Source organism: Alligator sinensis, unplaced genomic scaffold, assembly GCF_000455745.1.
Source record: "Alligator sinensis unplaced genomic scaffold, ASM45574v1 scaffold801_1, whole genome shotgun sequence".
NCBI lineage: Eukaryota > Metazoa > Chordata > Crocodylia > Alligatoridae > Alligator > Alligator sinensis.
In genome coordinates this window covers 334,769-352,234 of record NW_005842036.1, presented here as the reverse complement: position 1 = coordinate 352,234, position 17,466 = coordinate 334,769, and the positions used below count along the sequence as shown (strand labels likewise).

At 49.9% G+C, this 17,466-nt stretch overlaps 1 protein-coding gene across 32 annotated transcripts in view; it reads left to right on the top strand.

Annotated features, from left to right (window-relative positions):
* Nucleotides 1–17,466, top strand: part of LOC102368354 (CUGBP Elav-like family member 4) — an 840,681-nt gene that overhangs the window by 754,465 nt on the left and 68,750 nt on the right. For 22 of the 32 annotated variants that reach the window (XM_025202766.1, XM_025202780.1, XM_025202770.1 and 19 more), the window contains 2 exons: nt 3,563–3,706; nt 14,746–14,893. In XM_025202766.1, the coding sequence (XP_025058551.1) occupies nt 3,563–3,706; nt 14,746–14,893 (292 nt within the window). The remainder of the gene's footprint in view (nt 1–3,562; nt 3,707–14,745; nt 14,894–17,466) is intronic. The other 10 variants (XM_006022468.1, XM_025202782.1, XM_025202772.1 and 7 more) reach the window with 1 other exon arrangement.

The following is a 17,466-nucleotide window of genomic DNA, read 5'->3' as shown; positions in this document are numbered from 1 at the left end:
GCAGGAACTTGCATCCTTTCTGGTTTTACGCTCTGCGACCCCCTGGGATATAGTACAGAGCACAGTATAGAGTACCTTTCGATCGAGGATCTCTGACTACTTGTGCAATGCGAGTGTCTTCATCGTTCAAAAGCCCCTGTGGACTCAGGGGTGTAGATTGTAGCCGTGTTGGTCTACGGACACACCGACTGCAGATGCTTCCTCAGCCTGACAAAGGGTTTTTTAAACCCGAAAGCTTGCTCAAACATTTTTTTCCAATGACTTGAGTTGGTTTAATACAGGGGCAGGCAATTATTTTGCCACTTAGTGAGTTTTGGCAAGCCATCAAGGGCTGCATGAGAGGCAGCCAGGGGCAGATAAATATTCATTTTCTAAATTTGGGGGTAGAATGGCCTGGTGAGCTGTGTCCGGCCCACGGGCTGCATTTTGCCCATCCCTGGTCTAATAAAAGATATCAGATTTACTCAAAAAACCTTGTCTGCCTGTGAAGCAAGGGATTATTGTTGGGGGGTCTGAGGCCTTGATTACAGCTATTAGATTTACTATCTGCTGATGGTGTTTCTACCGTGTTTCTATTCGGATACTGCTTAAAGGCTCCAGACAAGACCAGGGTCCCTTTTTGACAGATGCTCTAAGAAACACATCGGTCGAGATGTGCTCAAGCCCTGGGAACTTTCTGTGTGAACAGGAAAGGCAGGACAGAAATGGGAAGTGATGGGCTTTGGTCGTGCAGTGGGTTGGCGGCAGAACCTGCGTTAACTATGCAGGTCCCTGCTCTTATCCTAGCACTTTATCCCAAAAGATCATACTTTTCTTCGTGACATATCTTCGGACATAAGCAGTAGCTCACCTTATCCATTTAACAAAAACTCCCAAACTTGCATCATTGAAAGCTGCGTGCTTTCTCAGCACCGATAGGCATGAGGGTGGCGATAGCTGTACTGAGCCACCCGGTCAGCCGTGGACCAGTGCCTCTCTCCAATACAGCTGCAAATAGGTTCAGATCATTAGATCCAGGTTACCAAACAGCCCCTTGGATCAGGGTTAATTAAATGAGTGTTGACATCTAATTAAGGACTGGTTTGGGCGATAATTAGCAGGAAATGTATGCATTAAAATATTCATTTGTCGATGAGCTGCAATTAAGAGTGTGATTTGGGAAAGGATCAATAGCTACATCAGGTGATTAAAAAAAATGAGAAGTTGCCCAGCCTTGAGCAGAAAAACTGGTGAATGTGGATTTTTTCCCCCCCTTTGCTTTGCTCTCTTAATAACTCCTGGATACTACTCTACATCCTTGAATAGAGCATTCATCTCTCCCTCCCTTTGTTTTGCTAAACCATTTGTTTCACTCCCTTGTTCTGCTCCACATTGTTCAAGTGGGTTATAGATTTATTAGAGGGAGAGAGAGTGACAGGTCAAAAAGAAAGATTCCTCACCACTGAAATCCAAGAAAGTACTGCTAATCCAGGGGAACATTGTTCATTGTGTGCCCTCGTATTAGTTTCTTTAGCATATTAATTCCTCAACTCTTTATTCATAACCGAGGATGTGGAGAGGCTGGTGCATATGCATATATTGCATTTAAACACATGTATGTGTATTATAGCATCTTAATCAGATCGTTCTAGCTAGCAGCAAAGCAATTCTGCCTTCATTGAAATGGAGCGGGAAGATGAAAGCAATTGAATCGTACTCCTCCTGCCCCCCGTAACAGTGCACTGAAACAACATTAGTAGCTATGGCCAGCAACGTGGAAAGCATGTGCCACGACTGGTGCTGCCTCTAGAGCTGGGGAGACATTTTCTGATGGAAGGGTTTTCCATTGGAAAAAGCCAATTCCTCAAAAGTGAAATGTTGCATGGGAACGTCTCAGCTTCAATGAAGATTTGTCAGTCCTCTGACATCCTGTTCGCCTGCCTCTGCCAGCTCCCAGGCACGGTGGGACCCCAACTTCCATGGGTAGCTGGTCTCATGGGAAACGGGGCAATGCACCTGCCAGGAAGCGCAGGGAGCAAGACACAAATGCCCTTTCTCCTGGCGGACTTTGCACGAGACATTCCCATAAAATACTTCCTACTCTGGGCCTTTTCTCCTAAGTCAGGGTGATTTTTTTTTCCCCCTCAATTTTTTTTTTTTTCAGGATTAAAAAGGCCATTTTCTGGCCCGCTCCAGCCATCACCCAGAAATCAGCCATGGATTTGTACTTGCCTGGGGACTTGACTTTGCCACCTGCCGCTCCCATGGCATGCTCTTTCTATAGGGGAGGTAGTAGGGGATGCTGGAAGCAGGGGTTGCATTGCCAGTTGCTGTTCTCACCCACCCCCCCTCGTTTTACAAAGCCTGGATCCCCCCCACGTTAGGGTTTATACGGCTGCATCTACAAGTGACTGCACTTGGAAGCTGCCCTGCTTGTACTTCCAGCAAGACATTTGCTGAAAGACTAACGTGTGTCTAGGAAGATTATGGCCACGTTCTTGAGCATCAAAATGACTGATGAGTAAAATGTGCACACATGTCCTGCATCCTATTTCATGACCAATTGCCGCCCGCCAGGCCCCTGCTAGGGAAGCTGATGGGTTTCCTCATTTGGGTGGAAGATCAAGGTCTCCAAAATGAGAAGAAAACATCAGTTGGTTAAGGGAAACAAATGGAAATAGGTCTAGTTTCATGAGTAGCTTGAGTGTCCATGCATTTGACAGACATGTTATTTCCCGGCTGTAGCTAAGGCTCTTCTTCCAGTCCTCTCCAGATATTACCTTCACTGTACCTCTACTGCAGTCCCAATGCACGTGACAAATAGCCGTGTGCCTGCTGTGCGCTCTCTTCTAAATGGCAAGGCAACCCAGCTGGATGAGGTTTTCCCAAGTGCTCACCATTAGCTAATCTCTGCTCCACTTTTCACTGACTCGAATAGAAGCAGACCGGACAAAGCTGAGGTCTTTAGAAAGCCACCCAGCACAATCAGGTCCACTTCAGTAGCCAGCGGGTTTTCATGAAAAGGGTTTGCTCCTCGCTGCTGCCGGCTCCTCTGCCATCTTACAGAAAGTGCTTTGCCGTCTTATCGCTCTTGCTAGCTAATGCCCCAAATGGTTTGAGATGTGGAAGGCTCTCCTCACTGCAGCTAATAAGCTTTGCAGGCTCAGCAGAGCCGATCCCCTCTTCACCTCTCCTAGGTACCCTTTCCAGGGTTACTCAGTCGCAGTACAACGGAAGCAGCTCGCCCTTTGCATCTTTGCACTCCAGCGAGAGTTAAGGGGCCAGCGAGCTGTCCCCGAGCCTCTTTGCAGGGAGAATTTAGCTTGCAGCCAAGAAACCAGATGCTCAGAGATAAATGGGAGCATCACTCATACTACCCCATAGAGCCATCTATGCCTCCTTGCTGCTACTCTTACCATGCTGAGATGGGGCTGAAAGAGAAACACCGTAGGAGGTTGGTTTGGGTGACAGCTAGAAACCAACACCATCCTGTCTCCATTATACTTGCAGATATGGTTCGGTTCCACTGGGAGCTAATGGGACAATTCCCCTGTGTTCTTTCTTTTGGTTTCCCTTCCTCCAGGGAGCCTCCTCGAGCCTGGTGGTGAAGTTCGCAGACACGGACAAGGAGCGTACAATGAGGCGCATGCAGCAAATGGCAGGACAGATGGGCATGTTCAACCCCATGGCTATCCAGTTTGGAGCGTACGGCGCCTATGCACAGGCAGTAAGTATAGCTACATCTCCCAGCATGTTACAATGGGCTGGGGACAATGGGACACATGTTACAATGGGACACCCACCAACCAAGGGCCCAGCACAAAGAGAAATCATATGGGAGGAAAGAATGACACTAATAAGGACAGGGCTGTGTGATTCCTTCATTGAATCGGCTCTGCATGCCGAGGCTGAGATCGCTGAGCCGCCCCGTCCTGTGCAGGTTGGATCATCTTTCAGATAGGCACCGTGGGGTAAAACAGTTGCTGTATCCAGACGCTGCTACACAGCTTTCAAGATTGTCAGAGCCAGCCGTCCGTGCTTGTATGGGGCCACAACCAAGTCTGGGTCTCCCAACCCAAATTCTGGCAAACTGGTGACCATGTGCAACACTGCTGCTGGTCTGAGCCAGCCCTTATTTGAACAGTAAGGTGGTGAGATAACCTGCCCAGACCTCCTGACCTCTCGCTCCCATTCAGCAAGATGCCAACCCCCCAAAAATGAGGCACAAAGCCACCTTGGAGCAGGCTGAAAGCATACCCAGCACTGCTCTTGGGCCATCTGGCTCAGGCCTGCTTTACTGGCACGTGCTCAGGGTTGATCTAAGACAACTCTGTTGCCTCATTTCTGGGATCTGGTGTGTGGGGAGCAAGAGGGAGGGCTTGAGGACCACTTTCTGGCTCTCCTGGGTGCAGCATGGAGGCAGTGTAGACAAAACCTTCCTGGCTTTGCCCATGCTGATACTGCCTGTGGCCAAGACGGGAGCTGGACCCAGGTGCACCTCAATCCCACCCCATCCACTAGACCTCCCTTGCTGGGCAATCAGCTCCCACTCATATGTGGGCCCTAAATACAGTCCACCACAGCCCCTTCCCCATTCTGTCTTTGCTTTTGAAGTGAGGTCCTAAGCATCCTCTAGGTCACTGAATCACTTGGAAGCCCATGCATACTCTAGCATCTCTCCTTGGGGGAGCTCAGCACCCTCCCTGGCTTCTCCCCAGATATCATATGCACCTCAAAGTCTCCATGAAATCCCCCCTCTCCCCTCCCAGCTTGCATGACCTGGCTGTACAGAGCTTTTTTGTATTCTTATTATTCTTCCCTCCCCCATCAAGCAGGCTCCGTTATTTTTTCCCCATCCTCTTGATTTCCCAGTCATTCAGCAAGGAGCCCTCGCCCCCCTCCCTTGCTCTCCTCCCCGCATGATGAATGAGCCCTCCTCTCCCCATGCATCCCTGACTGCGCTCCACTAGCCTTTCAAGCAGGACAAGGCTGCTGCAGTCAGCAGGGGAGTGTGCCGACACGCCGCACCTCCAGGACACGGGTGTCTCCAAGCACAGCGACTGCTGCCCGGGGCATCCCAGCTGGAGGATGCAGTGTCAGTGCCCCTGCAGTGTATCAGCATCAGCAGGGGACCAGGAGGTCCAGGAGAGCCCAGGGCAGGCAGAGAGATTTGACAGTGACTTCCCAGGCAGAATTTCTTTGCTTTCCCTGCATCGCTCTTCCTTCCCTCCTCCTGTTGTTTTTATTTTGTTCTCTTTCTTTCCTCCCTTCTACCCATCCTTTCCTTCCCACCTTCACTGACAACCCCCAGTTGCTGAAGCAAGTAGGCATGTAGATAAATGCACGTGGAGGTGCCCACCATCTGGACCCCATAGGCCAGGGTGTCTCGACTATTTTAGGCTCAATGCACTCCTGGGTAGACTTCAGGCACCTCTGGACAAACTAAATGCCAGCTCTTTGTTTGCACTCTTTTTTTTGACTACAGAAAAACAATAGAATCGGTTTTTTGTTGCAAAGAACTCAGACAGCTTGAAATCTCTGGGTTTGAAACCTCTGGGTATATCTTGTAAATCATGCTTGCCAACCTAATATTGCTAACATGATGTGGTATCCCATGGCACCCTTGAAAGGATCTCAAAGCCACCCCAGGGTGCCATGGCATCCTGGCTGAGAATCGCTGCTCTAAGCTAAGTTTTGCTCTCGGGGTCTGGGCTCGCAATGCATTTCCAACGATGTGATTTATGTGGGTCTGGTAGACCAGTGCCAGTCATACTGGGATGCAGTGTAGCTAGTCTGGGGCAGCTGCTTGCAGCAGGACCTATTACAGCACCTCTGAATTAGGTGGTGAGAGGGCAAGTCATCACCTGTTTGCAGAGAGCAACCGGCTGCCTCTCAGCACATCCACATGGCATACAGACATGCAGGCAACCTGATTTCCACCCCTGGCAACATCCCATTTCAGTGAGTTACACCGGTGTGGGGCTGTTCGCCTAATCCTTTTTCCCACCGTGCATCCTGGGCCTCACTGATACCCAATTAAACTCAGCGTAATGGTCCTGATGGAAGTAGTCATGGAATAATTCTGCATGTGCATGGGGACATGCACATTACTTTTAGCAAGAGGAATTCCTCTGTATCTCTTTTCCCCAGGAGAAGGAAAAGAAATCAGGGGAGGCAGGCACTCGAATGGGGATTTGGCTCTGAAGAAAGGGTCAGAGCAGTGGCTGGGCCTCCTTCTACTCTCAGTGAATGCAGTGAGAGTTTCTTCCTCAAAGAGCAGGATTGGGCCTGCCACCCCCCTTGCTATAAATATGTTAAGAAGCGAGGAAACAAAGTTTTAGGACTTGACCCAGTGGAGATGACAAGCCGGTGACACCAATTCCCCGGGGGACTTCAGAGCTGTCGAAACGCCGGGATCGCATTTCTGCACGGTGTCTGCGCACCCAGAATGTGCTCGGATCCCGTCTCTCGATCAGCCTCTATCTGTGTCTCTTCCTATCGGTTTCATCTCGGCAGCGCACACAAAAGGCAGGCAGTGAAGCGCGAGGGCTGTATGACGGTCCTTCGGTCTCAGTAAAGCCGCATCGGACTGCCGGCGCTTAGATAGCAGGGTGATTGGCACCTCGTAAATGCCAGCGAGAGATGGAGAGATAGAGAGAGGGAGAAAGGAAGGGAGGAAGAGGGAGTGTTGCTTTTTTCTCCTGGCGTGATGATGCCGTTCAAGTTGAAGAGCTAAGTCAAGCTGAGAGGAAGAGAGATCTAAGGAGGAAAGCACTAGAGCAGGACTGCGGTGGTGCAGCCGCATGTCCCATCTCAACCGCCGATTCCTTTTGTGACCTTGGTCAAGTCACTTAGTCTCTCTGTGCCTCACTTCCCCAGTCTGCAAGCTGGGAACAATGATCCTTATTTGGATTGTAAAGCCCTGAGGGCCATGACTGTCTCTTACTGTGGCTGTAACTGTGCCGAGCACCATTTCCCATCGTGCCTGGGCTCCCTAGGAGGTCATATAACAATGGCCTTAATGCACATCTAGCACAAAGGACTGGTGCTTGCACTCAAAACCTTTCTCCTTAACATTTCTGCTCTAAATGGGTTCATCTGACACCCACCTACGAGAGCCTTCAGTCACCCCAGAAGGCCAGGGGAGCTAATGCAGCAGTCCTGCACCTCTACACTAGCTCCCGTCTAATGTCGCTCCATTAGAAATGAGCAAGGTCCTTACAGAGACTCTTCTGCAGGGCAAGGGGTTCTTCTCCAGAGGCCAATGCATGCCCCTTCCTTGTCCTCTAGGTTAGGATGTGGAAGTTCAAGTTCCCTTCAACCTATGCCCTTTGCATCTCCACCCTCATGTGGGACCAGGCAGGTAGATGCAAGGTTGTGTCTGGCCCCTTTGTTGTCACTCGAGAAGTCGAAATGTCCATCCACCCCGTCCCTTTTCTAGTGTGCACGCATAGCCAAGTTGATTAGTCTGATAAGATCCCAGACCCGACGGGTGCTTTTCTCTTTGCAGAGCCTTCCCACCCTAAATAATGTCCCCAAATGATTGAGCAATGTTTGATTGTATTTAATGCATGCGCAGAGCACCAGCCAGCATCTAAACTGGGGGTAACACATCTCAACAGAGGATATTAAACTCAGTAATAGAGATCAGGTCCAAAGGAGCCCCCTAACAAAGTTTCATGAGCTCTTGCACAGCTGCCTAGTAGTTTTCTAGCATTGCTCTGATATGCCGCCCCACGGAAAGGGGAATCCATTTATAACGAATGTTCAAAAGAGCAGGAGGAAAATGGCTAGGAAAATGAAGAAGAGAAAAACCAGAACAAAGGAAGGAGCTCAGGAACCTGACAGACGCCGTATACATTATTTAATTTTTAAATTATTTAAAATAAGATCAAAGTCATAAATCAAGTTTGCATAAAAAAAGATGTGGGAGCGTTAGCAGCGGTGTCCTGGCCAAAGTCCAGCCAGGGGAGGGATTGCATTGCAGTGCAGCAGGGGGTGGGGGAAAAGCCAGGATTTACCAGCGAGGAATGAAGGAAGGGGTCAGGCCGGGCATCTTGACTTTGCTCTTGGGCCTTGGGTGAGTCATTTACATTCAGCAAATTAGAGTCACCCCCAGAGCTGTGAAATGAAGGGAACTACTCCAGTGATTAAACTACAGGCAGTGATTGCCATGCATTTGTGATCACCCACGTGGCCACATGTCGGGACGGCTCACACCACCCTGCCGCGTCGACTCCGACCGGCTGAACTGAAGGAGCGGCTCTATCACAACTGTAGTATCCATGGCACGATCCGAGTGAATACAAAGGGGAACATTATTCCTCCAATATTAACTTCTGCAGAAGTTGTGACGTGATTTCAGGTCCCTTTGCTGGCTCAATGCAGGCAAAAGCCTGGCCAATATTGATAAAAGATTTTTTTTTTTTTTAAATATCTAAAAAACAGGACAGATTGCTTGACACTGGTGATGTCATTCATTTCATTTGTCCTGACACCCTCCAGCAGACAGAGCTAATCTCTAGACAAATATTTGCTAGGAGAACTGGCAAATAATAGAATTGGGGGGGGTTGGTGGCAATTCCAGACAATTAAGAAAAATGACTTTGGGTCAGACAGAAACAATGAATCAACACTTAAAAAAAATAAATCTTCAATTAAATGTAGCATTTAATTTGACCCAATAGCAGATGTTTTGTTTGTTCCACATTTTTAGGGTGGGTTTAATTCCTTAAAACAAATTAAACCACATTTTGCAATGAAATTCATTATGAATCAGAACCATGTAATTCAAAATGCATTGAAAAAGCCATACCTGTTTTTCCTGGGCTGGGGGGAGGGGGTTCTGTTATTTTTTTTAACCACTTCGATCCAAATTTGGAAGCATTTTAGCGCTGCCAAATCTGATCGATTTTGCTAAAACAAGTTTTGCTTGAAAAATGTTGTCCTTCCCCCACCTGCTAGTCTATCACGCGACTTACCTCTCTCCCCTTTAGGGGTGTCATGAGGATGAATTAGCTAGGCATTTGTACAGGGCAGCCAATGAAGATAGGAAGTTGTGGTTGGGTTTGTGCTATGATTATTACCCAAATGCTAAGAATGAGAAGCAAACACAAAGTTAGTCTGTGTAAAGACTGAGATATAACATAACCCTGAAAAAAAAATTAAAGGATCGGTTTGATTCACTTGTGTCTCCTGGCCTGGGATACTGGTCGGTGTTTTGATTGCTCTTTCTCAAAAAGTTTTTAGCAGAAATAAATCTCCCCTCTCTCATTCATTTTGATGCCCTCTTTTGTTCCATAACCACATGCTATTATTTTTCCCTGTATGTAGACAAGCCCTTTGTGTGACATTAGGTCACTCATTTATTTTTCTATGCCTCCGTTCCCCACTGATAACATGGACACAATGATGCTTCCTTTCTTCTGCTCTTTCTCTTGTCTTTAAGTCAGAGTCTGCCTCTCTAGATGTGCTCATAGTCAGTGCTTAGCCCAACAGGGCCCTGATTTCAGTGGGGAGCCTCTCAACATATAGATAATTAACAATAATTATATAGAACAAGCCATGTTTAGGGAATGAATGAGCGAGGGGAGTTTGCAGCACAGGCTAGCAAAAAGCTAGCAAATGCATGTGTGCACGGCTGAGACCATGCATTGCAAAATCTCGTGGGTAAGCACAGCATACAGCACTTAAACCCTTTGAGTCTGGACAGCTCGCACTCCTTTTTCGACGGTCCATTTGCAAGGCAGGTCTGAAGCCGATCAGCTTTCTCACTCCCAAATGTCAAGGGTCTTCCAAACCCTGCTGTCATTCCAGGGGCCTTCGCAGAAAGTCGTGAGCCATCACGTGTGTAATGTCAGTGCATTACAGCCACTCTCTCCATTCATGAAAATGTGCCAACCTTTTAGTTGAACTAGGGTCCCCCCCCCCATAAAAAATGGGGTCTTAGGTTGAGAAGAAACCTGCCAAATTCTAGCCATGGAAAGTGTAGACAAACTGAGAATGGCCCCATTGGAGCAGGGGTGAAGTGGCAGCTCATAGCCTGCAACCCAACCATGATTGCAGACCTCAATCTTCCCCACATACCCCAAGGCAGCTGCTGTGGCCCCATGCCACATACCACTGCTTCAGCTCCCAATCCCATCCCCAACAATAGAAAGGGGCAAATGCAGCAGTGCAGATGAGAGGACTGCAGAGGGAGGCTCTGCAGACAGGATTGGGAGTACAGTTCAGGGCAGAAAAGGGGAAAGTGCCAGTCTCCCGTACTGCTGCAAGCCAGATCCGAGCCCTTTGCAAGCCAGCTCCAGCCTGTGGGACCTCAGGTTGCCAACCTCCACCTTAAAGGGTTTGTGCAACATCTCTGAGTGCTGCTCTACCCACGGCCACTATATTCAGGAGCCCACGGGGCAGCCTTCCCTGCGGTGGTGAGACAGGAGCTGATTAAGAGCAGGCAGCAATTTAGGAAGTAAAGAGGAATCATGCAGCCCAGTTGAAACTTGTGCACAGCTCTTTTCTGCCAGTTGTAGCACTTTTGCTCCCCAAAGCAAGCTGGTTCAAGGGGGACTCTTGCAGCCAGCCCCTACCCAGCCATGCATGTGCACCAAACCTGGGAATGAAGTGGGGAAGTCACTGGGGAGGCCTCGGTCCTGGCTGCTGTTGAACCCCATGTCTCCAGCGTGCCTGGGGGAGACACTTGTGGAATACAAGCCAATTCCTGTGTTTGGTACCTCTGAGTGGGAGCAGATAGCCAAGAGCATGCCTCTCCAGGAGCTCACTGGAAGCAGTGTGGACACCTCCTGAGTGCCCTTGTCAGGCTAAGCCCTCCGTGGACTCTTAGAAAGAGCATTTGGATGAGGAAAGCATTGTTGGAGACTCCCCCATTGCATGGGCCATTTCCATTCCCCACCTGCCCATGTCTGGATTGCTGCACTATGACCCTTCCTCCCACCTCTTCCCCATTTGCAGTTGAGAGAGTCATGAGCTTCAGGATGGGTGATGCTAGTCCTTCTCTCCATGGATGTGTACCACCCTCGTGGCCTTTTCTGGTCCCCATGGGCCAATGCTCATGAGCATTTCTGGTCTCCGTGAGCCATGAAAGCCACAGAGCTGGGCTAGAAGGAAATACTTGATAAACGACGGGTGGGATAAAGCCGTCTCACTGCTCAGGCTCAGATCATGCCAAGGAAGTCACAAAAGAAGAAGGAAATGTGTCCTTTGGTGGAGGAAGGGAGAAAGCTCCACCATCCCCTTGGAGCATCCCGAGATAATAAGGCTGCCGCTTTTCTTATTAGTGCTCCATGGCCCCAGCCTAGACAGGGGAAATCTGCATTTCAAATGGCATATTTTAAAGCACACAATACCCAGGGGCCCCTGTGCTATTGATTTGCCTCTGGTGGGGTCACTGCCTCGCTTTATACAGCTTTATTAACAGGGATCACACATTGGGCCTTTTCGAAATGGAAGGAGGGTGGATGGGACAGTTGTCTTTGGGGGGGAGCTTGGGAAGGAGTGAGGTGACTTTTATTCAGGCGCTCCTGGGAGGTTTTATAAGAGACCAGTGACCCTGACAGGGCCTGGCCTCCTTCTGCAAATCTGCCAGGAGGTGGGTTTTTGTGTTAGTTTATTCCAAGGTTACCAAGTCCCTTTTCCCCTTACATCCCATTGTACAGTTTTGCTCTCACAGTGCTGTGACTTCGGGTTTCTGGCACTAAGCAGGTCCCCGCTACGTGGTGTCCGAGTACCCCAGCGTATTCAGTGTATTTATTCTCATGACACCTGAGCAAAGGGAGACTAGGCTGCTGTGGTTTGAGGAAGACAGACACATGCAGCCATAGCGTGGGTTGCAATCTGCCCCGCACCTTCCCCTACAAGAGACCATCTCACCTTCATTACACCCCCTCTCTAGTGGGTGTGGAGGAGGAGGGCTCTGTGATTGCTCCACGGCTGCTATCCTCCATGTACAGAGAGGTGCAATGGGTGCATCCACAAAGCTGCGTATAGAGGCAATAGGAAGACTTAAGAGGTGTTTACTCTCTGGCAGTCACACGTCCCAGGCATGTCATTCCTGAGCATGTACACCTATTGGGCATGCCCCAAACCCAGTAGTGCCCCAGTGAAGGCAGCCAGGGACACCTTTCCACAGCCCTTGGTCTCCTGTGTACTTGACTGTGCACTGAGGATGAGTCTGGAGCAGCCACCCGGGTGCATTTCTGGGTTTGGAGCATGCAGACAAGTGCAGGAGGATCAAAAGTCCAACCAGGGCACACTGCTACCAAGGGTGCAGACAGGCCTCTTGCAATGCTAAACAGGAGCAACCAACTGTTATCCAGGACCCTCTAAGCTGGATATGGCCAACAGTGGTGCCACCAACCTATTGCCCAAAGCCTACCCATGAGTGTTTTTGCCCAAATAGTGCAAACCTCCTTGGATGCAAACATGCATCTCCCACAATGTCCATGTAAGCCACAGTGATGGAGTGAGTTTTAGCTTGCCAAAAATATTGAATAACTCATCTCAGGCAACAGTTCACGGACGAGGCGTGACCAGGAAAAGGGTGGCATGCTACAATAAACTACATACTACCGATGACAGCGTTTGGTGCCAATGAATAGAGCATCAGTGGCATAGTGGGAAGGGGTTTCTGAGTCTAATGTGTCCCACGGCTGCACCTAGTTATGTGTGTTGAGATTGGACCCTATGGTGTATAGTTAGCCTCTAGCCTAAAGACTTCCATAAATGCAAAAGATGTTCATTCAGGGAACTGGTGCCACTCTGGGCTCTGCTTCCTCAAGACATTTCAAACATTGGACACCTCCTTGCCTCAGAGGAATGCTAATTTGATCACTAGCATTAAGCAGGTCCTGTATGTACTGGATAGCAGCCATCACTTAAATAATCAGCCGTGGAGCAAGCTATATGCTCAGTCTGCCAGAAGTGTAAATATCCAGCACAGGAGATGGGATATGGGTCAGTAAACACCCAAAGTTGGAGCCCATCCCTGTTTAAAGATGGATGCATTCCCTCTCCCTCATTCACTTTATTGGAGTACTTAATGAAATCACCTGCTCAGCCCCTGATCTGGTGAATAAATGCAATTGGTGCCTACTAACGAATTTACTCCTTAAAGGGGGATTGGCATTGTGCTGCAATATAAAAGATTGTCTAATCACTCCATCAGTAATTACAAAGAAGAGTAAATCACTAATTAAAATGTGAAAGTGTCTTACGCAGTATATAATAAAAAAGGGTAATTAACAATCAAATGGGAAGCTGCCACCTTGACACTGAGATGCTGCATGTTAAAATACCAGCCAGAATAATGATCAGCTCTTGTATGGCATTTTTAGTGCAAAGATCTCAGGAAGGATTTTTAGTGCCTTTTTAGTGCTACAATGGAAGAAAAAAAATGCCATGTTCCTCATTTTACAGATGGGGGAAACTATGGCACAGAGAGAGTTTAAATGACATGACCAAGGTCATCAGTGGATCAGTAGCAGAGCCGAGAAGAACTAACTCCAAGGCAGGTGTTAGACTATCACCCATCTTCTAAATGCTTTTGAGAGGCAGGAGGCTTTTATCCTTCATAGTATCATAGTATCATAGTGCTTAGGGTCAGAAGGGACCTAAACAGACCATCAGGTCCGACCCCCTGCCCCCTGTCAAAGGCTTTCGGCTTGTGGGGAAAGAGGGATTGCAATTATTTAGCAGAGACTTAACTCTGATAGCTACCAATGAAGAGCAAAACTTTCCTTGCCATGACTTCCTTTCTAACGCTGAGTCCTGTGGACTAAGCTACATCACCTGGATGTGACTTCCTAATGAGGAGGGCAGTAAAATTGAAAACCAACAAAATAGCACCCCCCACCCACAGTCCTGATTCTCTCCTGCTTTGTCCCTTGGGTTGTCCCATGCCCGCTGGGAGCAAAAAAGACACTCACCCGGTATTCCCTACTCATCCATCTCAGCAACTGCATTTTACATGCACTTCGTACCTGGGCTGCACAAGCATACATGAATAGCCCACGCAGAGAACCAGGCTCATTAGGGAATATAATAGCCCTTGCATATATGCATCACTTCATACACACCTTTCCCAAAATGAAACGCATCATGGTAGCTTTTCTTTAAAACGACGAGCCCAAGATCCCTGAAAGCTGGGGACACCACCATGGTGTCCCCAGGTTGGGCATGTATTTGCCTCCATGACTTCTAAGCCAATGTTAAGACAAAAGTAAGCCGTGCCGTCTCACACCCGCTGCTGTGCACTTTGGTTTTGACGTCGGTCTGAAGCAGAGTCCTGATGCTTGCTCCTGGTTTTGTCAGTGCTTCGCATCTTTGAGGTCCTGGTTAGAGACCTGCGGGTGAAGTGGTTTGATAGATTGCTGAGGACTCTTTCTGGCTTAGGACAAAGCAAAATCTAGCAGACAACTCTGCTAGCAAGAGGGCAGGAGTTTGCAGGCTGAACCTGGCTCGCACAGCAGCCGCCTACCTTTGTAATACAAATGGGCAGCCCCATGGAGCAGCATGCAGTGTCCCCCTCTTCGCCGGGAGGTGGTCCACCCAGCTGCTGAAGGAGCGACCGCGGGTTGAGTGCAAAACGGGGTTGCCTTGCAGACCTCCATTCCTAGCCCTGCATTTATAGCTACTTCCAATCCATGGCAATGCATTAAACCTGAGCCACCGCTGGGCACGTGCAGCTTGTGTCCGCCCTCTGGACCGCCCGGCCAGTGAACGCGTGATATTTTTTCCCTGTTCTCTTTGTTCCAGCTGATGCAGCAGCAAGCGGCTATCATGGCATCCGTGGCACAAGGCGGGTACCTAAACCCCATGGCAGCCTTCGCAGCGGCCCAGATGCAGCAAATGGCAGCACTGAACATGAACGGTCTTGCCGCCGCACCCATGACGCCAACCTCAGGTAAGAAGCTGGACCGCATACAGATTGCAAATGAGACGTAGGATGCAAAGGAATAAGGGAGGGTGTTTCCCAGGTACAGCTAGAGAGACGAGTGTATGTGTGTGCGTGAATGGGTGTTGGGTGGGATAAAAGGGCATTTGTCCATTGCTCGGGCCTGAAGAGCAGGAGGGAAACCAAATCATAGAGGAATCCAGCTGGAAGAGACCTCCGGAGACCACATCTGGTCCAACCGCTGCTTGTGGCAGGATCAGCCCTTTCCAAAACATCCCAGATAAATCCATTGTCCAACCTCTGAGCAAAACTGTACGATCAACCCTGACACAAAACCCAAGACATAACACCCTAGCTGGCCACAGATAAAGCAAAGGGAGTGTGGAGGCCAATGTCCTGCTGCTGTAAAGGTTGTTAATATACGCTCAAGAGATCGCAGGGAGAGGATATGCCCCCCCAGGACAGAGGACAGCAAAACCCCCCACGGTCCGTACCAATCTGACCATGGGGTAATTTCCTCCCTGACCCCAAATCGGCGGTCCTGAGCAGAGAAGCAAGAGTCCCTCCCCAGGAGCCTGTGAGTGTAAATCCCAGCAGGAGCACTGGAAATGCATTGTACGTTTGCCCACCCATTGCAGAGATGTAAATCAGGAGGAACGGGGCTGAAGACATGGTTCCTGGTATGCCGGCGCCAGGAGCTTTGGTGAGCTGGTTATGCACGGCTCCAGTTCTGGCATCTGATCCAAGGGTGCCCTTTCCCAAAGTTTCTCCAGTCGTTGTATCTGATGTCCCGGTGTAAGCTGTGATAGAGGGAGACCCGAGCTGTGAATTTCCCCATCTCTGAGACAGGTAGAAAGCTTTGGGTTTTTTCGAAGCCCAGCCCTCCAGATTGCAGTCAAGTGACAGGGAAAGTCTAACGGCTCCTTTGTTCAGCAAGGGCTAGGCCAGGAGGTCTCCTCCCATGCTGGTGAAGCTGCAGCTTTTCTTTTAAGATCCCAAGGAAGAAATGCCCAAAACTTATGAGAGGAGGATTCATGGTGAGGCAGACCTTTCTTGGCCCACCAAAAGCCACCGCGAGTGCCAGCAAAGGGCAGAAGCTTGAGAAAACCACAGCAAACATATCCCTGCTCCTCACCCCCTTTTTACTTTCGGTGCAAAAGAAAGCATGAGAAAAAAAAAACCATTGCTAGAGGAGCGCAGGTTTGCAGGGGAGTTTGAAAACAGAAGGGGCAGCACAGAAAAGGAGGGAGCAACCTGGAAACACCCCAGGAGTTGCCGCAGGATTCAGGGCACCCCTCGACACCGCATCCTTGTTTCTTGCTGGGCTGGACTTAAAGCTGAGGGCTCCTCCTCGAAAGCGCGGAGCGCAGCAGGCCAGGTCCTGAGCAGGGCCGAGCACTTTCTCCTGGACCTCGACAGGAGCGGCATGGGCCAGCGCCTCTGGAAAGGAGACCGCAAGCTTAGGTGCTGTGGTTGGGACTCAGGCAGCCCTGTCATTACACACCTGAGTTTGAAACCAGTCATCCTCCCCGTGCCTCAGTTTCCAAAGGCTGTAAGGAGGGGATGGGATGTTGCTGGGATTGCCGGAGGTGTTGAGAGTCTGCTTCATGGTTGCAAAGGGCAGAGATGCTCACAGAAGTACACTAGGCAATAGGAGGGAGAGAGGACGGCCACTATCTGGAGGCAGCCAGACAGGGTGGGGGACGTGGAGGGGTTGTGGGAGCAGAGCAGGCCAAAAAGTGGGGGGACGGTGCTTGGAGGAGACTGTCACCCGAGGGCCGCCTTGCCCGCTGCCTCACGGAGGATGCAAGATGCAGGGTGGCGAGCCCGGGGATAGTTGGGGAATGCAGCTGGAGAATGAAGAAACAGTGCCACGCTGAGGGCAGAGGGAAGAAAGGTTGGGGTGGGGGGGACAGGCGGAGATGGTGGAAGAACAAAGAAACTGCTGCTACTGTCCATTGCGGAGCTAAACAGGGGACGGTGCAAAGCGACAAGCAGAGGGGCTGCGGGACAGGATCACCCCCCCAAAAAAAATCTGCAGTGAAGTTAGGCCAGCAGCAAGGCAGGGATTTCCTGACGCAGGAAGGAGCAGGGATGCTCTGGGAGGGGAGCAGAGCGGGCGCGCTCCCTCCCAAAGCTCGCTCTGGGGAGTTGGGGGCTGCAAAGAGTGACACCCAGCTGCCCCTCTCATCCCCCTTGTCTGCAGCCCGGCCCGGGTCGCACAAAGACTGCTCCCTCCGCAGGCTTTCCAGACAGCCGCGGCGGCGCTGGAATATGGCTTGCTGCCGAACAAAGAGGACGAGAGCTCCCGGCCCGCAGGTTGTTGTAAGGGGTGGGGGAGCGAGTGGGAACGGGCAGGGGCATTTTAATGCAGCCGCTTTATTTGGCAAGGGTCGCTCTCCGAGAGATTAAGGAGAGAGGTCTGTGAAAAGATTCAACTCCAAATTTCACACTCCCTGTGGTGTGAGACTGGGTTGAGGTTATTCGGACACTTGGACCTTCCCCATTTCAGCCACTTGGGTCCACTGGGAACCAGTTGTGTTTCACAGTAGAGGGGAAACTGAGGCAGGGAAGCTGGGGGA